We start from the raw sequence: 26,385 nt of genomic DNA, 5'->3' as shown, positions 1-26,385 counted from the left end.
CAATACACAGCTCCCCCAATAACCTCCACAGCATAGTGATCAGCCTCTGTGGCTGATCGCTATGCTGTCACTCATGTACAGCGCTTACATCGCACTGTACATAAGTCAGTACAGGCTTCACATAGAAGCCTGTACACTCAGAAGACGGCTGGCGGTCCCGGCGCATGTGTAATTGTGCGTACTGCGCCTGCGTTGGTGAAGAAGACAGAGGCCCACACTTTGACTTGCAGGAGGCGGTGACGTCATTGGTGACGATCCGTCTCCTGCTCAAGCCAGGAAGAGAAGAGCGGAAGACAAGGAGACTTTGCCTGGATAAACAGAATAGCCATCTGGAGGGAACACGTGACCGGGAGGCAGATCTCAAGAACGGCTGCACTGTGGAAGGTAAGTATGTGAGCGATAATCTTTCCTCCACAGGTTAAATTTTTAAAGCCAAAAAAAGGTTAAGCCCGGAGAACCCCTTTAACTCAGACCACTCTATTAAGATAAGTAGGAGATAGAAAGATATATTTAATGTATCTATATTTTAGGGTTTGCGAAAACCTCATTGGCATGCCTTGGATGTGGACTGGCCTCATATTTGATGCAATTTTGTTTCAGAATGATACCCATGTCAAATGTGATACATGTGTGATATTCTTTGGTCTGTTCCATCAATAATTAGCTATTTCAAGATCAGAATAGTGTGTAAAAATTACAGTAGCCATGAAAGTGTTAGGCTCTACTCACATGTTTAGGTTGTACCATTGATGTGCATGGTACCTGATTTTTTCCTTAAAGTGGTTATCCCATGAGTAAGGAAAATCAGACTTCATATATCACATGACAATACCTTTCTAACAAAGCTAGAACCACACATGGATCCAGAGATATCCCTATTCTTGGCTCTACTAGATTTATATCAAGCTGGCAGCTCAGGAAACAGTTGAAAGATGAAACTGAGCATATGTGGCCTTCTTAATGAGTCAGTCAAATAAATAAGATATTAAGTAGCACTATACAGTTTTTTTGAATAAGGGCTCGTGCACACGAACGTGCTGTGTTTTGCGGTCCGCAAAACGCGGATGCCGCCTGTGTGCCTTCCACAATTTGCGGAATGGGACCGGCAGCCCATCATAGAAATGCCTATTCTTGTCTGCAAAACGGACAAGAATAGGACATGATCTATAATTTTTGCGGGGGCCACGGAACGGAGCACTGGGCATATTCTGCGGCCCCATTGAAGTAAATGAGTCGGCATCTGAGCTGCAAAAAATGAGGCTCGGATGCGGAACCAAACCACGGTCGTGTGAACTAACTCAGTAGCTATACACATTTTTTAATTACAATCAATTACAAAAGTATTCAGATCCAGGGTGTTGGGGGTGTTTTTCTGCGGCTGAGACAGGGAGACATCACCATATTCTGACCCCCATAACTTTTTTATAGTTATATCTACTGAGCTGTGTGGGGGCTCATTTTTTGCGGGACAATCTGTAGTTTTTATTGATACCATTTTGCAGGGTGTGTGACTGTTTTATCACATTTTATAACTTTTGTTTGAGTAGGAGAAGCAATGAAAAAATGGCAAATTAGCTGCTGTTTGAAGCGCGCCATGTTTGACTATCACTCCAACGCCGTACATGTACGGTTCTTGTAGTGAAAGGGTTAAACAGCAAACCGCTCATGTTCTGTGTCTAATTTACTGCTGTCAGACTTTAGCCAGCGCTCAGCTTTTTTCAGAAGACATATACATAGCAGTGAATGGATGGGTGCCCGTACACGTGTGGGTTGCTCTCAATAAACTTTGGGGCCCCCAGAGGTGGGACCTGGATTCGCATCTGTTACCCATTTATGGCATATGCTATTGATATTGTATTTTCACATGTGTATTCCATATAAATCCATTATATAGTCTATAAAAAGATAAAATTCAGTAATGCGTTACATATTCCTTTCTGCCATGTTCAGGCTGCCGCGTCTCTGTGCATTACAATCCATGTACAGTCGTGGCCAAAAGTTTTGAGAATGACACAAATATTAGTTTTCACAAAGTTTGCTGCTAAACTGCTTTTAGATCTTTGTTTCAGTTGTTTCTATGATGTAGTGAAATATAATTACACGCACTTCATACGTTTCAAAGGCTTTTATCGACAATTACATGACATTTATGCAAAGAGTCAGTATTTGCAGTGTTGGCCCTTCTTTTTCAGGACCTCTGCAATTCGACTGGGCATGCTCTCAATCAACTTCTGGGCCAATTCCTGACTGATAGCAACCCATTCTTTCATAATCACTTCTTGGAGTTTGTCAGAATTAGTGGGTTTTTGTTTGTCCACCCGCCTCTTGGGGATTGACCACAAATTCTCAATGGGATTAAGATCTGGGGAGTTTCCAGGCCATGGTCCCCGAGCCACTTAGTTATCACTTTTGCCTTATGGCACGGTGCTCCATCGTGCTGGAAAATGCATTGTTCTTCACCAAACTGTTGTTGGATTGTTGGAAGAAGTTGCTGTTGGAGGGTGTTTTGGTACCATTCTTTATTCATGGCTGTGTTTTTGGGCAAAATTGTGAGTGAGCCCTCTCCCTTGGATGAGAAGCAACCCCACACATGAATGGTCTCAGGATGCTTTACTGTTGGCATGACACAGGACTGATGGTAGCGCTCACCTTTTCTTCTCCGGACAAGCCTTTTTCCAGATGTCCCAAACAATCGGAAAGAGGCTTCATCGGAGAATATGACTTTGCCCCAGTCCTCAGCAGTCCATTCACCATACTTTCTGCAGAAGATCAATCTGTCCCTAATGTTTTTATTGGAGAGAAGTGGCTTCTTTGCTGCCCTTCTTGACACCTGGCCATCTTCCAAAAGTCTTCGCCTCAGTGTGCGTGCAGATGCGCTCACACCTGCCTGCTGCCATTCCTGACCAAGCTCTGCACTGGTGGCACTCCGATCCCGCAGCTGAATCCTCTTTTGGAGACGTTCCTGGCGCTTGCTGGACTTTCTTGGACGCCCTTAAGCCTTCTTAACAAGAAGTGATGATCCTATAAATTGTTGATTGAGGTGCAATCTTAGTAGCCACAATATCCTTGCCTGTGAAGCCATTTTTATGCAACGCAATGATGGCTGCACGTTTTTCTTTGCAGGTCACCATGGTTAACAATGGAAGAACAATTATTTCAAGCATCACCCTCCTTTTAACATGTCAAGTCTGCCATTTTAACCCAATCAGCCTGACATAATGATCTCCAGCCTTGTGCTCGTCAACATTCTCACCTAACAAGATGATTACTGAAATGATCTCAGCAGGTCCTTTAATGACAGCAATGAAATATAGTGGAAAGGTTTTTTTGAGATTAAGTTAATTTTCATGGCAAAGAAGGACTATGCAATTCATCTGATCACTCTAAAGAGTGATCAGATGAATTGCATAGTCCTTCTTTGCCATGAAAATTAACTTAACTGAATCCAAAACTGCATATACTCCAGTAACATTCTGGAGTATATGCAAATTGCTATTATAAAAACTTAAGCAGCAACTTTTCCAATTTCCAATATTTATGTATTCTCAAAACTTTTGGCCACGACTGTACACTCAGCCAGCATTTCCATACAAGATCCACAAGCTCGGGAGCAGCAATATTGTACACAGCTGAAGAGGCATGTTTTGGGGGACATGCCCCCTTTGTCATGCACATGTAGTCATCTCTTTACATAATTAGCATATCCTAAACCTGGTAACACACAATAAAATAAAATCAAATAATATCAATCTCCAGTGACAGCAAGATGCTAAAATTACATACTTCATTGAAGCCTTTTGGGCTCAGGGTCTCAAGCTGCTGAATCCAAAAGACTTCATGCTGCAAAAGTCTCTGCTGGTTAACACTTTAATTACCAGCCCTTTTAACATACTCAAGAATCTGCAATCGCAGTCCACATATATTATGCCTTGTTATGCCACTGTTTTGAACAGTGGTCCTACCATATTTCCTTTTTAACACTTTCTACCCCGGGCCAGTTTTCACCTTGCTGCCCAGGCCATTTTTTGCAAATCTGACATGTGTCACTTTATGTGGTAATAACTTTGAAACACTTGTACTTATCCAAGTCATTCTGAGATTGTTTTCTCGTGACACATTGTACTTCATGACAGTGGTAAATGTGAGTCAATATATTTTTCCTTTATTTATAAAAAAAATCCCAAATTTAACAAAAATTTGGAAAAATGCAAAATTTTCTAAATTTTAATTTCCCTTTTTTTAAGACAGATAGTAATGCCTCATAAAATAGGTATCCATCATCATTCCCCATATGTCTGCTTTATGCTGGCCTCATTTTGTAAATGTCATTTTATTTTTTTAGGCCATTAGAAGGCTTAGAAGTTTAGAAGGCATTTTTCAAATTTTCAAGAAAATTTCCAAAACCATTTTCTTAAGCACCAATTCAGATATAAAGTGATTTTGAAGACTTACATAATGGAAACCACCCATAAATGACCCCATTTTAGAAACGACACCCCTCAAATTATTCAAAACTGATGTTACAAACTTTGTTAACCTTTTATGTGTTCCACAAGAATTAAAGGAAAATGGAGGTAAAATTTCAAAATTTAATTTTTTTTGCAGATTTTTCATCAATGTTTCATTTTTTTTTCCCTTGCAACACAGCAAAGGTTAACAGCTAAATAAACCTCAATATACATTACTCTGATTCTGCAGTTTACAGAAATACCCTATATGTAATGGTAAACTGCTGTTTGGGCATGTGGCAGTGTTCAGAAGGAAAGGAGCGCCATATGAATTTTGAAGGCAGATTTTGCTAGAATGGTTTTTGGGCACCATTTTGTATTTGAAGAGACCCTGATGAACTCCTACAGTGGAAACCCTCAAAAAGTGACACCATTTTGGAAACTATACCCCTCAAAAACTTTGACCCATAAGCGTTTTATGGAATTTGGAAACACTTGGCTGTGAAAATAAAAAGTTTTATTCCGTCCAATAAAATGTTGCTTTAGCCCCAAATTTTCCACTTTCACAAGGCACGACAGGAGAAAAAGTAACCCATAATTTGTTACCCACTTTCTCCTGAATACAGCAACATCCCATATGTGGTGGTAAACTGCTTTTGCAGTATTGTAATGCATTGGCTGTAAGTGTATTACTCTGTGTAATACACTTACAGCCTTCCTGCCTGTGAGATCTATTGGGCTGCCTTCCCAGCCATCGGGTCTCCGTCACAGCAGCGCGGGAACCCGATGGCGGCTCTCTCCCTCCACAGACATTGCACGTGCCGCGGTCAGCGCTGATTGCAGCACATCTAGGGTTAATGCGCCGGCATCGGTGTTTTCACCAATGCTGGCACAAACAATAGGGGTTTGGTTAACGGGAACAGCCGGACCTCTGCAGCTGATCGGGCGGGCGCAGCTCCTGCACCTGCCCGATCACCGCGCCGCGCCGATCGAGAAGTCACTTCCAGCAGTGCCGTACTATTACGGCGTTGGTTGGGAAGGGGTTAATAGTTGTAAATCTTCGCTTGCATTCTTTGTCATTTTTTCTTTATAAACCTTAATGATGACCTATGTTCATTTAACCATATTTTCATAGGATGAGAGGTTTGTCCAACATAACCACTGCCACAAGGGCATTTTAATAAATGCACGTCGTCCTTTAAGCATTAGCTTTGCATTCTTTTCACCATAAATTGTTTTATTTTGAGTTTGATGCTACTAATTAGGCCAAACTAGAGACCGAGAGATTAATTGCCAAAGAGAGTAAAACTAACCCTAAAATGTTCTTCAATTATATAAATGTTAAAAAGTATAAATCTGAAGGTGTCGGCCCTTTAAAGAGTAATGAAGGGGGAGTCACAGAGAGCGATGAGTAGAAAGCAAAGCTGTTGAATATTTTTCTCTCCAATGTATTCACTGAGGAAAATAAACTGTCAGCTGAAATGCTGAAAATAAACTGTCAGCTGAAATGCTGAATGTAAAAATAAATTCCCTATTAAAAGTGCCCTGTCTGACCCAGGAAGAAGCACATCAGCGACTTAAAATAGACAAATCACACACCCCCGTATCCTAAGAGAATTAAGTAATGTCATAGCCAGACCCTTATTTCTGATATTTACAGACTCTATACTGACAGGGAGTGTTCCACAGGATTGGCGCATAGCAAATGTGGTGCCAATATTCTAAAAGGGTCCAAAAACAGAGCCTGGAAACTATAGGCCGGTAAGTTTAACATCTGTTGTGGGTAAACTGTTTGAAGGTTTTCTGAGAGATGCTATCTTAGGCCTCTTTCACACAGGCGTGTCCGGATGCGTCCCGGTGCATTGCGGCAAACCCGCGCGAGTAGGAACGCAATTGCAGTCAGTTTTGACTGCGATTGCGTTCCGATGTTCAGTTTATATTGCACGGGTGCAATGTGTTTTGCACGCGCGTGATAAAAAACCGACTGTGGTACCCAGACCCGAACTTCTTTACAGAAGTTCAGGTTTGGGTTACTTGTAGTGTAGATTTTATTATTTACCCTTATAACATGGTTATAAGGGAAAATAATAGCATTCTGAATACAGAATGCATAGTACAATAGGGCTGGAGGGATTAAAAATAAATAAAAAATAATTTAACTCACCTTAATCCACTTATTCGCGCAGCCCGCATCTCTTCTGTCTTCATCTGTAGGCAATAGGACCTGCGAACAATAGGACCTGCGTTCATCACATGGTCCATCACATGATCCATCACCATGGTGACGTCATCAAAGGTCCTATTGCTCACAGATAAAGACAGAAGAGATGCCGGCTGCGCGAACAAGTGGATTAAGGTGAGTTAAATAATTTTTTTCTTTTTTTTAACCCCTCCAGCCCTATTGTACAAACCGGATTCCAAAAAAGTTGGGACACTAAACAAATTGTGAATAAAAACTGAATGCAATGATGTGGAGAGGGTAAATGTCAATATTTTATTTGTAATAGAACGTAGATGACAGATCAAACGTTTAATCCGAGTAAATGTATCATTTTAAAGGAAAAATGCGTTGATTCCAATTTTCACGGTGACAACAAATCCCAAAAAAGTTGGGACAAGTAGCAATAAGAGGCTGGAAAAAGTAAATTTGAGCATAACGCAGAGCTGGAAGACCAATTATCACTAATTAGGTCAATTGGCAACATGATTGGGTATAAAAAGAGCTTCTCAGAGTGGCAGTGTCTCTCAGAAGCCAAGATGGGTAGAGAATTACCATGTCACGGATGGTGTCCAGGAAACAAGACAATACCATATAAACAATGTCTCTCTGGATCCACAACTAAGGAACAAAGGGAGACCCCTGCAATAGACCTGCCGCTCTCCCTCACTGCTCAGCCTATGCGAACACCCCAAAGGTGGATGGCCACATATCCACGTTCCTCGGCTATCTATTACCTGAAGACCCTACAATAGTGAAGGGACACGACCACAAGGCTCCCTACACTGACACGGAGGGAGTCAGGGTCACCTGGATCCAGAAAAGACAAAATCATAAATACATAAACAGCACTTATCTTGCAGACGAATGACGACTGACGACAGGGAACAGGGAACTGGGAACAGCATGCACACACACTCCAGGAAGTTGTATCAGCCGCACACTACTGCATTATGAGGAGGAACTTAAAGGGTAGCGATCAGTCCAGACTGCATGACAGCTGAGATAGACTAACGAGATGAGAACCTAAACCAAAACAAAGAAATTCAAGGAGGAGGATCTGAGAAGCTCCTGTGAGCGCTTCTCAGCTGTCTGGCTGTGACAGTACCCCTCCCTCTAGGAGTGGACTCCGGACACTCAGGGCCCACCTTCTCAGGATGGGACCTATGGAAAGCCCTGATGAGACGAGAGGCCTTAATGTCCGTCACTGGGACCCACATCCTCTCCTCAGGACCATAACCCTCCCAATGAACGAGGTACTGGAGGGAACCGCGGACAAGACGAGAATCCACAATCCTAGAGACCTGAAATTCAAGATTTCCATCAACCATAATCAGAGGAGGAGGCAAAGGCGAGGGTACATTAGGTTGAACATAAGGTTTCAATAAGGATTTATGAAAAACATTATGGATCTTCCAAGTCTGTGGAAGATCAAGACGGTAGGCAACAGGATTGATGACAGACAGGATCTTGTAAGGCCCAATAAACCTAGGACCCAACTTCCAGGAGGGAACCTTCAATTTGATATTCTTGGTAGACAACCACACCAGATCACCAACATTTAGGTCCGGACCAGGCACACGTCTCTTATCCGCCACACGCTTATATCTCTCACTCATGCTCTTTAGATTATCCTGAATCTTTTGCCAAATAGATGACAAAGACGAGGAGAATCTGTCCTCATCAGGCAAACCAGAAGAGCCCTCTCCCGAGAAAGTCCCAAACTGCGGATGGAACCCATATGCACCAAAAAATGGTGACTTATCAGAGGACTCCTGACGACGGTTATTTAAAGCAAACTCAGCAAGGGACAAAAAAGAACACCAATCCTCCTGATTCTCCGCCACAAAACAGCGCAGATATGTCTCCAGATTCTGATTGACGCGCTCTGTCTGGCCATTCGACTGTGGATGGAAAGCAGAAGAGAATGACAACCGAACCCCCAAGCGAGAACAGAAAGCCTTCCAGAATCTGGAAACAAACTGCGTGCCCCTATCAGAGACTATGTCTGAAGGAATCCCATGCAATTTGACAATGTGGTCAATAAATGCCTGCGCCAGCGTCTTAGCATTGGGCAAACCAGGAAAAGGGATAAAATGCACCATTTTGCTAAAACGGTCCACCACCACCAGAATCACAGACTTCCCCGAGGAACGAGGCAAGTCCGTTATGAAGTCCATGGACAGATGTGTCCAAGGACGGGAATGAATGGGCAAAGGAAGGAGAGGACCTGATGGCCGTGAATGAGGGACCTTGGCACGAGCGCAAGTCTCGCAAGCTGCCACAAAACCCTCAACCGACTTACGAAGCGCAGGCCACCAGAATCTCCGAGCGATGAGATCCAGTGTGGCTCTTGCCCCCGGGTGCCCAGCAAGGACCGTGTCGTGGTATTCTTTAAAAATCTTGTGTCTCAAAGCGAGAGGCACAAACAACCTCCCAGGAGGACAAACATCAGGAGCTTTTGACTGGGCTGCCTGCACCTCTGCCTCCAATTCAGGAAAAAGAGCAGAGACCACCACACCTTCAGCCAAAATGGGACCCGGGTCTTCAAAATTCCCACCTCCCGGAAAACAACGTGACAGGGCATCTGCCTTCACATTCTTAACCCCAGGGCGGAACGTAACAACAAAATTAAACCTTGAAAAGAACAAAGACCATCTGGCCTGTCTCGGGTTCAGACGCTTGGCTGACTCCAAGTAGGCCAGATTTTTATGGTCAGTAAACACGGTAATAAGGTGTCTGGCTCCCTCTAGCCAATGGCGCCATTCCTCAAAAGCCAACTTGATGGCCAACAATTCCCTATCTCCCACATCATAATTTCTCTCTGCGGAGGAGAGTTTCTTTGAGAAAAAGGCACACGGTTGCCATTTGGCAGGAGAGGAACCCTGAGACAAGACCGCACCCACCCCTACCTCAGAAGCATCAACCTCAACTATGAAGGGTAACGAAATATCAGGTTGTACTAGGATGGGAGCGGAAGCAAAACTCTCCTTGATATTAGAAAAGGCCTTACGCGCCTCTACCGACCAGGAAGAAAAATCTACTCCCTTTCTGGTCATATCAGTGAGTGGTTTAACAACAGAGGAATAATTCAAAATAAATTTCCTGTAATAATTGGCAAAGCCCAAAAAACGCATCAGCGCCTTCTGATTCTCAGGAAGCTCCCACTCAAGCACAGCGCGGACCTTCTCGGGGTCCATGCGAAAACCAGAAGCGGAGACAAGAAACCCCAGATTGGATTTCTGGAACCGCAAACACACATTTTTCCAGTTTCGCGTATAATTTATTCTCCCGCAGGATGAGCAAGACCTGACGTAAGTGTTCCTTATGAGTCTTGAAATCAGGAGAAAAAATCAAAATGTCATCCAAATACACTAATACAAATTTTCCCATTAAATGATAAAAAATGCTGTTGACGAAATGCTGAAAAACGGCTGGGGCATTCATCAAACCAAAAGGCATAACCAAATTCTCAAAATGGCCCTCAGGGGTATTGAAAGCCGTCTTCCATTCGTCTCCTTCTCTGACCCTAACCAGGTTGTATGCCCCTCTTAGGTCTAATTTGGAAAAGACTTTAGCCCCAACAACCTGGTTAAACAGGTCCGGGATCAGAGGAAGCGGATAAGGATCACGAATAGTGATACTGTTCAGCTCCCTGAAATCCAGACAAGGTCTTAAAGAACCATCTTTTTTCTTAACAAAGAAAAAACCAGCGGCAACAGGTGACTTCGAGGGTCGTATGTGTCCTTTTCTCAGACTCTCAGAGATATAAGCCCGCATAGCGACCCTCTCAGGTTGGGAGAGATTGTATAAACGAGATTTAGGCAGCTTGGCGCCTGGGATGAGATTAATAGGGCAATCATACTCCCTGTGCGGAGGTAAACCCTGAACTCCACTCTCAGAGAAGACATCCAAAAATTCAGAGAGGAAAGGTGGTACAGTCTTAGTAGAAACCTCAGAAACAGATGTTATGAGGCAATTCTCTCTGCAAAAGTTACTCCAACCATTTATTTGCCTCGATTGCCGATCAATGGTGGGGTTATGTTTAGTGAGCCAGGGTAGCCCCAACACTAGAGGAGTAGGCAAACCGCTAAGGACGAAACATGACACATCCTCAACATGAGCATCACTCAAAATTAAACGGATATTGTGAACTATGCCCTTTAATGATTTCTGAGAAAGTGGAGCTGAATCAATAGCAAAAACAGGAATATCCTTTCCCAAAGTGCATACCTGGAAACCATGAGTTACCGCAAATTGACTATCAATGAGGTTGACAGCTGCTCCACTATCCATAAAAATCTCACAAAAAATGCTCTTGCTCTCTAGCGCCACCCTAGCAGGCAGGACAAAACGGGAACTACAAGCAAACGGAAAACCTTCAATTTCCGCCTCAACCCTGCCAATAGTAACAGACGGAACATTTTTAAAAGATTTTTTCCTTTTTGTCTCTTTATTACTCCCAGAAAACTGCCTGAATCTCCTAGAGGGACAAACATTTGCCAGATGATTTATACCTCCACAACAAAAACAAACCCTCCCCTGCGGGCTGAATCTTCTATTGTCAGAGGCAATCAACCCCAGCTGCATGGACTCCTGCTCAGAAGGGGCTGACAGCGACTGAGACCCCTGTGCACAGAATGAGACCGCTGCACTGTCCCGGGGCTGAGTATGACAGGAAGGAGAGATCTCTCCTCTCTCTCTAAGATGCCTGTCAATACGAACAGCCTGAGACATAGCAGAATCCAAGGAGGTAGGTCTTTCATGAAAGGCAAATGCATCTTTCAATCCCTCTGAAAGACCATAGCAAAATTGACTTCGGAGTGCAGCATCATTCCAACCCGTATCTGCTGCCCATCTCCGAAATTCTGAACAGTATATCTCTGCGGATTGTTTACCCTGGCATAACAGACGTAGTCTAGACTCAGCCAGAGCAATACGATCCGGATCATCATATATCTGACCCAGGGCTAAAAAGAATTCATCCACTGAACGAAGGGGCCGTACCCCCTCCGGCAGCGAAAAGGCCCAGGACTGAGCGTTACCCCTGAGCAGCGATATAATGATCCCCACCCTCCGTTCTTCATCACCAGAAGAATGGGGAAGAAGGCGAAAATGGAGTTTCCAAGCCTCTCTAAAACGCACAAAATTCTCACTACCCCCGGAGAACGTATCCGGGAGCGAGATCTTAGGCTCAGCACAAACTCCATGAACGCAAGCTGAACCGGTCACTTGAAACTGAGAAAAAGTCTTACGGAGATCAGCTACCTCCAAAGAAAGACCCTGAAAGCGTTCAGCCAAAAGTGAAACCGGATCCATGCTTGAGACTGTTTTGGCGGCTGATAATGTCACGGATGGTGTACAGGAAACAAGACAATACCATATAAACAATGTCTCTCTGGATCCACAACTAAGGAACAAAGGGAGACCCCTGCAATAGACCTGCCGCTCTCCCTCACTGCTCAGCCTATGCGAACACCCCAAAGGTGGATGGCCGCATATCCACGTTCCTCGGCTATCTATTACCTGAAGACCCTACAATAGTGAAGGGACACGACCACCGGCTCCCTACACTGACACGGAGGGAGTCAGGGTCACCTGGATCCAGAAAAGACAAAATCATAAATACATAAACAGCACTTATCTTGCAGACGAATGACGACTGACGACAGGGAACAGGGAACTGGGAACTGGGAACAGCATGCACACACACTCCAGGAAGTTGTATCAGCCACACACTACTGCATTATGGGGAGGAACTTAAAGGGTAGCGATCAGTCCAACTGCATGACAGCTGAGATAGACTAACGAGATGAGAAACTAAACCAAAACAAAGAAATTCACGGAGGAGGATCTGAGAAGCTCCTGTGAGCGCTTCTCAGCTGTCTGGCTGTGACACACCAATTCCCACAATGTTGCGCAGCAAGATAGTGGAGCAATATCAGAAAGGTGTTACCCAGCGAAAAATTGCAAAGACTTTGCATCTATCATCATCAACTGTGCATAACATCATCCGAAGATTCAGAGAATCTGGAACAATATCTGTGCGTAAGGGTCAAGGCCGTAAAACCATACTGGATGCCCGTGACCATACTGGATGCCCGGGCCCTTAAACGACACTGCACCACAAACAGGAATGCTACTGTAAAGGAAATCACAGAATGGGCTCAGGAATACTTCCAGAAACCATTGTCAGTGAACACAATCCACCGTGCCATCCGCCGTTGCCAGCTGAAACTCTACAGTGCAAAGAAGAAGCCATTTCTAAGCAAGATCCACAAGCTCAGGCGTTTTCACTGGGCCAGGGATCATTTAAAATGGAGTGTGGCAAAATGGAAGACTGTTCTGTGGTCAGACGAGTCATGATTCGAAGTTCTTTTTGGAAATCTGGGACGCAATGTCATCCGGACCAAAGAGGGCAAGGACAACCCAAGTTGTTATCAACGCTCAGTTCAGAAGCCTGCATCTCTGATGGTATAGGGTTGCATGAGTGCGTGTGGCATGGGCAGCTTGCATGTCTGGAAAGGCACCATCAATGCAGAAAAATATATTCAGGTTCTAGAACAACATATGCTCCCATCCAGACGTCATCTCTTTCAGGGAAGACCCTGCATTTTTCAACAAGATAATGCCAGACCACATTCTGCATCAATCACAACATCATGGCTGCGTAGGAGAAGGATCCGGGTACTGAAATGGCCAGTCTGCAGTCCAGATCTTTCACCTATAGAGAACATTTGGCGCATCATAAAGAAGAAGGTGCAACAAAGAAGGCTCAAGACGATTGAACAGTTAGAGGCCTGTATTAGACAAGAATGGGAGAGCATTCCTATTTCTAAACTTGAGAAACTGGTCTCCTCGGTCCCCAGACGTCTGTTGAGTGTTGTAAGAAGAAGGGGAGATGCCACACAGTGGTGAAAATGTCCTTGTCCCAACTTTTTTGGGATTTGCTGACACCATGAAATTCTGATTCAACATATTTTTCCCTTAAAATGGTACATTTTCTCAGTTTAAACTTTTGTTCCGTGATTTATGTTCTATTCTGAATAAAATATTAGAAGTTGGCACCTCCACATCATTGCATTCAGTTTTTATTCACGATTTGTAGTGTCCCAACTTTTTTGGAATCCGGTTTGTACTATGCATTCTGTATTAATAATGCTATTATTTTCCCTTATAACCATGTTATAAGGGGAAATAATAATGATCAGGTCCCCATCCCGATCGTCACCTAGCAACCGTGGGTGAAAATCGCACCGCATCCGCACTTGCTTGCGGATGCTTGCGATTTTCACGCAACCCCATTCATTTCTATGGGGCCTGCGTTACGTGAAAAACGCACAAAGAGGAGCATTCTGCGATTTTCACGCAACGCGCAAGTGATGCGTGAAAATCACCGCTCGTGTGCACAGCCCTATAGAAATGAATGGGTCAGGATTCAGTGCGGGTGCAATGCGTTCAACTCACGCATCGCATCCGCGCGGAATTCTCACCCGTGTGAAAGGGGCCTTAGAGCATCTCAATGGAAATAAGCAAATAACGCCATATCAGCATGGCTTCATGCGGGATCGGTCATGCCAAACTAATTTAATCAGTTTCTATGAGGAGGTAAGTTCTAGACTTGACAGCGGCGAATCAATGGATGTCGTATATCTTGACTTCTCCAAAGCATTTGACACTGTACCACATAAAAGGTTAGTATATAAAATGAGAATGCTCGGACTGGGAAAAAATGTCTGTATGTGGGTAAGTAACTGGCTGAGTGATGGAAAACAGAGGGTGGTTATTAACTGTACACACTCAGATTGGGTCACTGTCACTAGTGGGGTACCTCAAGGGTCAGTATTGGGCCCTATTCTCTTCAATATATTTATTAATGATCTTGTAGAAGGCTTGCATAGTAAAATATCAATTTTTGCCGATGACACTAAACTGTGTAAAGTAATTAACACTGAAGAGGACAGTATACTACTACAGAGGGATCTGGATAGATTGGAGGCTGTGGCAGATGAGGTTTAACACTGACAAATGTAAAGTTATGCACATAGGAAGGAATAATGCAAGTCACCCGTACATACTAAATGGTAAAACACTTGGTAACACTGACATGGAAAAGGATCTAGGAATTTTAATAAACAGCAAACTAAGCTGCAAAAACCAGTGTCAGGCAGCTGCTGCCAAGGCCAATAAGATAATAGGTTGCATCAAAAAGGGCATAGATGCCCGTGATAAGAACATAGTCCTACCACTTTACAAATCGCTAGTCAGACCACACATGGAGTACTGTGTACAGTTCTGGGCTCCTGTGAACATGGCAGACATAGCAGAGCTGGAGAGGGTTCAGAGGAGGGCAACTAAAGCAATAACTGGAATGGGGCAACTACTGTACCCTGAAAGATTATCAAAATTAGGGTTATTCACTTTAGAAAAAAGACAACTGAGGGGAGATCTAATTACTATATATAAATATATCAGGGGTCAGTACAGAGATCTATCCCATCATCTATTTATCCCCAGGACTGTGACGAGGGGACATCCTCTGCGTCTGGAGGAAAGAAGGTTTGTACACAAACATAGAAGAGGATTCTTTATGGTAAGAGCAGTGAGATTTTGGAACTCTCTGCCTGAGGAGGTGGTGATGGTGAGTACAATAAAGGAATTCAAGAGGGGCCTGGATGTATTTCTGGAGTGTAATAATATTACAGGCTATAGGTACTAGAGGGGGTCGTTGATCCAGGGAGTTATTCTGATTGCCTGATTGGATTCGGGAAGGAATTTTTTATTCCCCTAAAGTGGGGAAAATTGGCTTCTCCCTCACAGTTTTTTTTTGCCTTCCTCTGGATCAACTTGCACGATGACAGACCGAACTGGATGGACAAATGTCTTTTTTCGGCCTTATGTACTATGTATTTAATTCCCTACAGTGGCCACAGAGCTGTGTGTGGCGCCAAAAAGACTTCTCTCACAGGGTGTCATGTCACCTAAGGCTGGCTCTGATTAAAATATAAAAGTATTTATTCCATATGGTGAATGCTGTAACAAAAATAAAAACCAAATTTCCAAATTTATGTTTTTTTGGTTACTTCTCCAAAAATAAGTAAATTTGCTATCAGTGTAACCTTACTGAGCTGAAGAATAAAGATAAAATATTGTTTTTATTGCCTAATGAAGGACATCAATATGAAACCCGTAACACTGGCAGAATTGCATTTTTGCCAACTCCACCCCATTATTTTTTTCTGTAGAAATATTAAATGGTGCTAATAGAAAATACAACTTGTCCTGCAAAAAAAGCCCTCTGACAATACGAATGGAAAAGTAAAAAAGTTATGGTCCCTTAAATGCTTGAAGAAAAAAAAAAAGAAACTATCCCTTTCCTTAAGGGGGTTAGACCATGCTTTTCGTGTTGTACGACAACCCTTTTAAGTCTCCAGACACACAGCCATAATAAAGCTCCATGTAGGAACCATATATATTTAAAACCAATATTGGGATTGGATCCCATCCTGTAATATCTGGAAAAGCCTTCCTTAGGTAAGACTTTCCTGATCTCACAGGATAGGATCCAATCCCTTCCTTAGGGCACATTCACACGACCGCGCCGTGTTTTGCGGTCTGCAAATTGTGAATCAACAAAACAAGGAATGGAACAGGTGGCCCATTATGTAAATGCCTATTCTTGTCCGTAATTGCAGACAAGAATATGGCATGCTCTATATTTCCATTCAAATTGCGTAACAAATGCGTACTCGTTCATACGGTCATGTGAATGCGTTCTTAAAGGCTGTATACACTCTGGGGGTCAAAGTTTGCATGTTACTCATTTTGGGTTTAAAAAAAAATGTTTTTTCAATTGGTCTTTATTAAAAAATATTGATATTGAGCCGTTCTGTCACAAACGGTTAACTGTCTAGCTGTTAAATCGTACTTTCACTTTGTGCTCTAAGTTAGGGCTCATGCACACGAACATATTTTTTTTCCGCGTATGTTCTGTTTCTTTGCGGCCCTTATGCAGAACCATTCACTTCAATGGGTCAGCAAAAAATACGGAAATGACTCCTTGCTAAAAAAAAGTCATAAACACTTATTTAAGCCACATTGTTATCAGTAAGATAAGGATTGAGCTATAATGAAGTGTTTAGGAGCTCAAAGATCTGAGACAAGGAGCCGTCCCCTGAGCTGCCTGATGGAACAGAGTAAACATTTAAAGTCTGTTTCTGTAAAGAATAAATCAAGGCAACTGGACTTACTGTAGATTTCTTGAAAACGTTTCACTCCTTCAAATGACCTCTGACCCCATGCTGGGTATAATTACCAGATGTTGATTCAGTTACATATTTATTCCCAGAGAATTCTTGTAGTCACTCAGAATTGAGAAAGCTCATTGGAAGAACGAGTGAAACGTTTTAAAGAAATCTACAGTAAGTCCAGTTGCCTTGATTTATTCTTTACAGATATACCATGACCTGGATAAATGAGAACCTTCACAGACATTTAAAGCCTGCTCCTAGAGAAACTTAAGGCTACACAGAGACAGGGGGTTCAAAATGTTTAATAAAGAACCGAAAAAAATATTTTTAGCTCAAAATGAGTACAATGCAATAATTAAAAAAATGCTCCCATAGGTGTACATAGCTGTTAAAGGGGTTTTCTGGGATTTTCATAATGATGACTTATCCTCAGAATAGGTCATCAATATCAGATCTGCGGGGGTCTGACACCCGGCACTCCCGCCGATCAGCTGTCACGAGGGTGTCAAGAGCCACGCCTGACTCTGTTATACCCGGGGTCAGGAAGTCGCAGCGGGTGGCTGCGCGCTCGATGTACAAAGACAGTGCTGTTTCGTAATGGTAGCTTTCTGGGTTTGCCTTGCAACTCTTTTGGCTCACTCAGGGATCCGTAGCTTCTCCTCCTCAGCTGTTTCTTGTCCAGCAATCCCAACCTCCTTATATTCTCCCACTTCTCTGGTTGCCAGATGTAGAGCTTCCTGCCTGGACTTCTATACTGACCCACTGGAGCTGTGTAGTTGTGTTCCCTGGTTGTTGTTCCAGAACATTACCCTCCGGATCCCTGTTGGGCCTTGGTGGTCTGTTGTTGTCGCCCACCTGGGATTATATGTTTGTCTGTATTGTCTGTCCTCTCCTTGGTGTTTTCCTCTTAGTGTCAGTGGTGCGGACTAGTGATCCCACCGCCCCGTTCACTACTCAGGGCTCATCCTAGGGAAAGCCAGGGTTTAGGCACGTGATCGGCGTACGGGTGAGGAACCCGTCTAGGGACGTCAGGGCAGTCAGGTGCCAGTCGCAAGGTGAGTCAGGGGTCACCACCTTTCCCTCTCCCTTGGACAGGGCCTTCCCATTTCCCTCCCTTTGCGTGACGCCGGTCATTACATTATATCTGGCCCTTATTTTGTGTAGGTAAAAAAAAATATATATTTCTTTCTACATACTTAGAATCCAGTATGGATCCAATTGCTGCTTTGTCAAAACAATTTCAAGGCCTGTCTTTGGAGGTGGCAGGATTGAAGGCGTCGGTCCTCCAGCAACAGCAGCAATTGCAACAGACCGCAAGCCCAGCGGTTGCTACAGGTAACCAGGTTGCTGCGGAACCCAAGGTTGCTCTTCCTGACAGATTTTCTGGGGGAAGGGACAAATTTGGGACGTTCCGTGAGGCCTGTGAATTATATTTTAAACTGCGCCCTTACTCCTCTGGTAATGAAGAACAGCGGGTGGGGGTTGTTATTTCCCTGCTGCAGGGGGACCCGCAATCCTGGGCGTTCTCTTTACCCACTGATTCCCAGGCTCTCCGGTCAGTGGATGAATTTTTTGGGGCCTTGGGTATCATATATGACGACCCTGACCGAGTCGCACTGGCTGAATCAAAATTACGGAGACTCCTACAGGGAGAGCGGCCAGTAGAGGAGTATTGCGCAGAGTTCCGTAGGTGGGCTACGGATACCCAGTGGAACGACCCGGCTCTCAGGAGTCAGTTCTGCTCCGGGTTATCCGAAAGGATTAAGGATGTGCTTGCGCTGTATGAGACTCCCTTTTCCCTTGATGCGGTGATGTCCCTTTCTATCAGAATAGATAGACGTCTTAGGGACAGATTGAAAAATCCAGAGCAATTGGTAACCCCTCCCAAGCAGCAGTTAGTCTGTACGGACTTAGACGAGCCTATGCAGCTAGGAGGAACTACTCGTCAGGTCTGTCCTCCTGAGGCTCGCCGTAGGCGTGGGGTTTGTTTTTTCTGTGGGGAGAGGGGTCATTTTATTAATGTCTGTCCTTCCTTCCTCAAAAACAAAAGACCGTCGGAAAACTACTAACCCCAGGCTGTGTGGAGGATGTCAGCCGGGGGGTATACGTTTCCTCCATACGAACATCGCAATTTGTGTTGCCAGCGGTTGTTGTTTTTGGCGTGAAGATGGAGACTATTTCTTTTTTTCTAGACAGTGGAGCAGGAGTAAATTTGATAGATGCCCATTTTGCCCACACTATGGGTTTGTCTCTCTGTACGCTACAGAGACCTATTCCCATATTCGCTATTGATTCTGCTCCTCTGTCTCAGAGAAACCTCACTCACATTGTCCATAACTTACACCTTCGGGTAGGGGACCACCATAACGAGTGGCTTTCATGTTATGTTCTGGAGGGGCTTCCCACTCCGGTGGTGTTGGGTCTTCCCTGGTTGGTAGCGCACAATCCAGTGGTGGATTGGCAGGCCAGGGAGATATTGGAGTGGAGTGAGCAGTGCAGAGAAAATTGCTTAAATAGCAATTGCTTAGTCGCCTCCATAGCTACCCTACCCACATTTGTTTCGGACTTTGAGGACGTCTTTTCTGAAAAGGGTTGTCAGAAGTTACCACCTCACCGTCCTTATGATTGCCCGGTTAACCTGATTCCCGGTGCAAAATTACCCAAGACCAGGTTATATAATCTTTCGGGTCCAGAGAGACAAGCCATGAAAGATTATATCTCCGAGAGCTTGGCTAAGGGACACATCAGACCCTCCTCTTCACCCGTGGCTGCAGGGTTTTTCTTTGTTAAAAAGAAAGATGGGGGCCTGCGTCCTTGCCTAGATTTTCGCGAATTAAACCGGATAACCATCCGAGACCCATACCCTCTTCCTCTCATTCCTGACCTGTTTAATCAGATTGCGGGTGCTAGGTGGTTCTCCAAACTTGATCTTAGGGGGTCCTACAATCTGATTCGTATCAAGGAAGGGGATGAGTGGAAGACAGCTTTTAACACCCCTGAGGGGCATTATGAAAATCTAGTCATGCCTTTCGGTCTGACCAATGCTCCTGCTGTCTTCCAACATTTCGTTAATTACATTTTTAGTCATCTTATCAGCAGGTTTGTGGTGATATACCTAGATGATATTTTAATTTATTCGTCGGATCTGAAAACACATGAGGTGCATGTCAGACAGGTACTGCAGGTCCTACGGACGAATAAATTATATGCTAAAATTGAAAAGTGTGTTTTCGCCGTTGAGGAAATACAGTTCCTAGGGTATTTATTATCTGCTTCAGGTTTCCGTATGGATCCTGGGTAGGTCCAGGCAATTTTAGATTGGGATCTTCCTGAGAACCTCAAAGCACTGCAACGGTTCTTGGGCTTCGCAAATTTCTATAGAAAATTCATTAAAAAAATTTCGGTGATTGTAAAACCCCTTACTGACATGACTAGGAAGGGGACTGATTTTTCTAAATGGTCTGACGCCGCTAAAATTGCTTTTTCCTCTCTAAAAGAGAGGTTTACCTCGGCACCTGTACTAATCCAACCTGATGTCTCCCAGCCTTTTATTGTTGAAGTAGATGCGTCAGAGGTGGGAGTGGGGGCTGTGCTGTCTCAGGGTCCGTCTCCTGGCAAATGGCGTCCTTGTGCTTTCTTTTCTAAAAAACTATCTGCAGCAGAAAAGAACTATGATATTGGCAATAGGGAACTATTAGCTATTAAACTAGCGTTTGAAGAATGGTGTCACTTTTTAGAGAGGGCAATCCACCCCGTCACTGTGATTACGGACCACAAAAACCTTCTGTACCTCGAATCAGCTAAGCGTCTCACCCCTAGACAAGCTAGGTGGTCGCTATTTTTTACCAGGTTTAACTTTGTTATTACCTATTGTCCTGGGGCAAAAAATACCAAGGCAGATGCATTATCTAGTTGTTTCCCTGGAGGGGGTAATGTGAGTGATCCGGTACCCATTCTACAAAGAGGAGTGTTTGTCTCTGCGGTACACTCTGTTCTGGAGGGGAAGGTGTTAGAGGCCCAGGGGGACGCCCCGGTCTCTTGCCCCTCAGAGAAATTGTTTGTACCGTTGAACCTGCGTCTCGAATTATTAAAGGAACATCATAATTCGGCACTTGCTGGGCACCCGGGTAGTAAAGCAACCTTGGAGCTATTGTCTCGTCGTTTTTGGTGGCCAAGGTTGCGTCAGGATGTAATGGATTTTGTGTCTTCTTGTTCTACTTGTGCGCGCGCGAAAGTCTCTCATACACGTCCTTCAGGGTCTTTATTGCCACTTGTCATTCCCAATAGGCCATGGACACATCTGTCAATGGATTTTATCACTGACTTACCTTTGTTATCTTGGTAGTAGTGGACAGGTTTAGCAAAATGGTACACTTCATTGCGTTACCCGCACTACCTAATGCTAAGACTCTTGCTCAGGTATTCGTCAGTGAAATCGTGAAGCTTCACGGGGTCCCTTCCGATGTTGTTTCGGATCGGGGAACCCAGTTTATTTCTAAATTTTGGAAAGCTTTTTGTTCCCGTTTGGGGGTACACTTATCCTTTTCCTCAGCTTTCCATCCTCAGTCGAATGGACAGACTGAGCGTACCAACCAAAACCTTGAGACATATCTAAGATGTTTTGTGTCTGAAAACCAAGAGGTGTGGTCATCATATTTACCGTTAGCCGAGTTTGCCATAAATAATCGCCGTCAGGAATCTACTGGTAAGTCACCATTTCTTGGTGCATATGGTTTTCATCCCCAATTCTGTACTTTCAAAGAGGGGGGGTCTTCTGGGGTTCCCGAAGAGGAACGGTTTTCATCATCTCTTTCATCGGTATGGCAGAAGGTGCAAGCTAACTTGAAAAATATGGGAGGTAAATATAAATGCATGGCTGATAAGAGACGGTCGCCAGGTCCGGACCTAGGAGTGAATTACTATGTGTGGTTGTCTACTAGGAATATTAAATTAAAGGTTCCCTCTTGGAAACTGGGTCCTAGGTTCATTGGCCCTTACAAAATAGTAGCCATCATTAACCCCGTGGCTTTTCGCCTGGAGCTACTTCAGACTTTTAAAATCCATAACGTCTTCCATAAGTCGTTACTCAAGAAATATGTTCCACCTCTAGAACCGTCACCGCTGCCACCCCCTCCTGTTGTTGTGGATGGTAATCTAGAGTTTCAAATATCCAAAATTGTTGATTCTCGTCGGGTCCGCCGCTCTCTTAAATATCTGGTGCATTGAAGGGGTTACGGTCCCGAGGAAAGAATGTGGGTTCCAGCGTCTGAGGTAAACGCCGACAGGTTAGTTCGGGCTTTTCATGCCTCTCATCCTGAGAGACCTAGTCCTGAGTGTCCGGAGGCCCCTCGTAGAGAGGGGGGTACTGTCACGAGGGTGTCAAGAGCCACGCCTGACTCCGTTATACCCGGGGTCAGGAAGTCGCAGTGGGTGGCTGCGCGCTCGATGTACAAAGACAGTGCTGTTTCGTAATGGTAGCTTTCTGGGTTTGCCTTGCAACCCTTTTGGCTCACTCAGGGATCCGTAGCTTCTCCTCCTCAGCTGTTTCTTGTCCAGCAATCCCAACCTCCTTATATTCCCATCTCCCACTTCTCTGGTTGCCAGATATAGAGCTTCCTGCCTGGACTTCTATACTGACCCACTGGAGCTGTGTAGTTGTGTTCCCTGGTTGTTGTTCCAGAACATTACCCTCCGGATCCCTGTTGGACCTTGGTGGTCTGTTGTTGTCGCGCACCTGGAATTATATGTTTGTCTGTATTGTCTGTCCTCTCCTTGGTGTTTTCCTCTTAGTGTCAGTGGTGCGGACTAGTGATCCCACCGCCCCTTTCACTACTCAGGGCTCATCCTAGGGAAAGCCAGGGTTTAGGCACGTGATCGGCGTACGGGTGAGGAACCCGTCTAGGGACGTCAGGGCAGTCAGGTGCCAGTCGCAAGGTGAGTCAGGGGTCACCACCTTTCCCTCTCCCTTGGACAGAGCCTTCCCATTTCCCTCCCTTTGCGTGACGCCGGTCATTACATCAGCTGGTTAAAGAGAAGGCCGCGCACATCCTTCCCTTAATTGTTTACCTGCTCGCCATCGACGTCGCAGCGTTGAGCAGGTGTAATTACAAGCCGTCCTATCCACTTCAATTGGACAACACATTCCTATACACTTGAATAGGAACGAGCCGTCCCATTGATGTGAATGGGACAGCTTGTAATTACACCTGCTCACCACTGCGATGTCGATGGCGAGCAGGTAAACATTGACATGAATAGGGTTTAGTCATTCCCAGGCCAGTGATACTAGTCGTGACGTCACTGGGTCTGTGGGGAACAACGAGAAGGTCGCGGCGCCTCTGCCTTCTCAAACAGCTGATCGGCGGGGGTCCTCTGTTTCGGACCCGCCGATCAGATGCTGGTCTATCCAGAGGATAGGGCATCAGTAAGAAAAATCTGCAGAACCCCTTTAAGTCATTTCCTCATATTTTTTATTCTGTTTGAATTCACTTCTGGCTTTGGCTCAAAAACTTAGAATAAAGCTGCGCCAATGAAAGCAGCAGGATTATGGATATATCCAGGATGTGCAACGGGCGCATCCCCCTAGGGCCCTCTATAATGCGACCCAGATGTAGGAAATGCAGAGTGGCCTAAAATGTCCCTTTATATGTGTCACGGTGCTCCTACATGGATTCGGCTGGACCCCAGGCTTTGGCGCCAAAGCAATAAATAGGGGGAATAATTGAGGGATTTGAAAGAAAGATTGAGTCCAGACCTTGTATGTAGTTGAACAGCAGCTTTACTTGAATAAACGTTCATCAACAACAGTCTTCAAACTTATTCTTGGTCCCAGCAGGCTTTAGCATTAAAACTGGCAGTCAAACTCTACTGCTACATATGTTTGTCTCTGGCTCTGCTGTACTGTTAGGCTGACTGTATGACTTTGCTTCTGCTGTATGCTGCACTTTTTTCTTTGTAGTCTGTCTCTAGATTATGCCAGGGAACTATGCTCCTGGCTTCTGAGGCTTTAAGGGTTCTGCCTCCATGGCCAGCAGAGCTTAAGGTGCTCTGGCTGGCTCGGGCACATCCAGCAGAGACGTGCCCTGCACACCTTCCCCCAGCAGGTGGTCAGCTAGACTAACTAGAAACTGGTCCCCACCCTTCCTGCAGGAAATCGGACTAGCCCACCTCTACACAGAGAGGGGTTAGAATAGAATGGAAGGTTCCATTCTATCTAACTGTAGCTCTGCCATGTTTGATGCCACCTGCTGGTGAACCAGGTACATTACATCTAAACATAACAGTTACAAACATTATTAGGAATGCACATTGTGGTAAACCTGGAATAAATACATAAGATAACATGAGTTTAGACCAATAAAGACAGTAGCAGGGTGCAGAAGTGGTAACACCACTCTGGGGTGTTACAGATGCTACTACCTGTACTAACTCTGATGTACAAACACAGCTTTATGATGTACTACAGCCTTTGTAATCTGCCCTTCCTGAAGACTTGCATGCTTGTCCCCTCTGCACACTCTGAACTGTTGCATACTCCCTTTTTTGCTGCCACTGTATCTTAATGCTAAGAGAAGGGAAGGTAACTAGTAGGAGGATAACTAGCAATATGAAGGAGTTACACAAACTCAACAGTAGCAAGATTTGTAATGAAGACTATTCAATAAGGCACATAATTTTGGATAAAAGTACTGTAGCAAATGACCATTAAATAATTTAATGCAAAGATGTTCATATTCACACAGAATAGATTATTATTTTATTATTGTATTGTTCAAGACTTTAAGGCAAAATGAAAGGGAAATTGACACCATAAAATGCAGTGCAAGCTGCAGGCAGCATGTTATAGACCAGAAGGAGCTGAGCTTTGCAGGAAAGGATTCAGGAAAAAATGTATGCATTTAAACCTCTGCACTTTTTATTCACAGGAGTCACATGTGTTGTCTTACTCAGTAATTGACAGCGTACTCTGCTTGACTAAGATTACAGGGAAAGCTGTCAATCACCAAGTAGGACCACCCACATGACTCCTATGCATAGAAGGAGCAGAGTTTTAAATGCATAAATTATATGTTTCCCTGAATCGTTTCCCATAAAACTATATATCAATCTGCTCAGCAACTAATGCTCTATAACAGGCATGTTTAACCTGTGGCCCTCCAGCTGTTGCAAAACTACAACTCCCAGCATTCCCAGACAGTCTACAGCTATCAGCCTGCAGCAGGGCATGGTGGGAGTTGTAGTTTTACAACAGCTGGAGGGCCACAGGTTGAGCATCCCTGCTCTATAACATGCTGCCTGCATCTTGTACTGTATTTTGTAAGTACCGGTTCCCTTTAAGACAGATGATCTAACTACAGTACTACGCGTTTCGGCGTGCCTGACGAAGGCACGCCGAAACGTGCGTTGGGGTGGCGCCATCCTGGATTGTTAGTCTACACAAGGTCCACTTTAGGTAAGCTTTAGGTCATAGTCTTCCTCCCACGGCTCTGTGCTGCCGATGTTGAGACTTCTCACCTGGCTCTTTTACTCTTTTGCTGGTTATATACATATATTTTTCATCATTTCTTTGTTCAGCATACTATGTACTATAGCCGTGGTTGGTTCTCTTATTGACCTTTCCTTACCCTATATCATCTTACAATTTCTTGTTATATTTGGCCCATGGGCTGGTCATTGTACCTAGTATTTTCCCATGACCATTACTATTTTTGTACCATGTACTTTGTGACCTGTGTGTTCATCCAGGGTGGTGCCTGTTTTCTCCTTTTCCCTGCTCCCACTACTCTGTTCATGGCATCACCTGTATGTGTTTTTAATCATGTTTTGATACAATCTAAATAAAATATTTATTTACCAATTACTCATCAATTTTATTCTTTTTGGTACCTTGAGCTTCTTTTCTCCTTCTTTGTTAAATTATTAATAGGTTGTTTTTAACTTTACAGTGCTAATTGACAAAGATCAGAATCCAAAATGGAAGCCGGAACGGTTAGAAGAAGTGACTGATGAATACGTGGACAGCTGTTTTGCATCCCTTGGGAGCAGTGACTTAATATTGTAATCTTAATAAGGCAATAAACCTTTTTTAAATCACTGTGTTACTGTCAAAGAGTTTTAATAACTAAACAACATGTGAGTAAGGCTACTTTCACACTAGCGTTTCTATTTTCCGGTATTGAGATCTGTCATAGGGTCTCAATACCGGAAAAAAAAACGCTTCTGTCAATGGGGCCAAACGTAACTGAATGGAATGCTCCAAAATGCATTCCCTTTCGTTTGGTTGTGTTCTCATACCGGAGAGCAAACCGCAGCATGCTGCGGTTTTCTTTCTGTCATGGGATGCGGAGCAAAACGGTTCCGTCATGACCCACAATGAAAGTCAATGGGGACGGTTTTCTCTGACACAATAGAAAACGGATACCTCCTCCATTGACTTTCAATGGAGATTATGACGGATCCGTATTGGGTA

General features: G+C 44.2%; 1 protein-coding gene across 2 annotated transcripts in view; it reads left to right on the top strand.

Moving 5' to 3' along the window:
* HIBCH (3-hydroxyisobutyryl-CoA hydrolase) overlaps positions 1–26,008 on the top strand; it is a 516,160-nt gene extending 490,152 nt beyond the window's left edge. For both annotated transcript variants that reach the window (XM_040440248.1, XM_040440247.1), the window contains one exon: positions 25,862–26,008. In XM_040440248.1, coding sequence (XP_040296182.1) covers positions 25,862–25,977 — 116 coding nt within the window. In that variant the 3' untranslated portion in view covers positions 25,978–26,008. The remainder of the gene's footprint in view (positions 1–25,861) is intronic.
* Positions 26,009–26,385: the final 377 nt, after the last annotated feature.

The sequence above is a fragment of the Bufo bufo genome, chromosome 7, assembly GCF_905171765.1.
Source record: "Bufo bufo chromosome 7, aBufBuf1.1, whole genome shotgun sequence".
NCBI classification, from domain to species: domain Eukaryota; kingdom Metazoa; phylum Chordata; class Amphibia; order Anura; family Bufonidae; genus Bufo; species Bufo bufo.
Note: the sequence above shows the minus strand (reverse complement) of the source record. Positions and strands in the feature narration are given on the sequence as shown.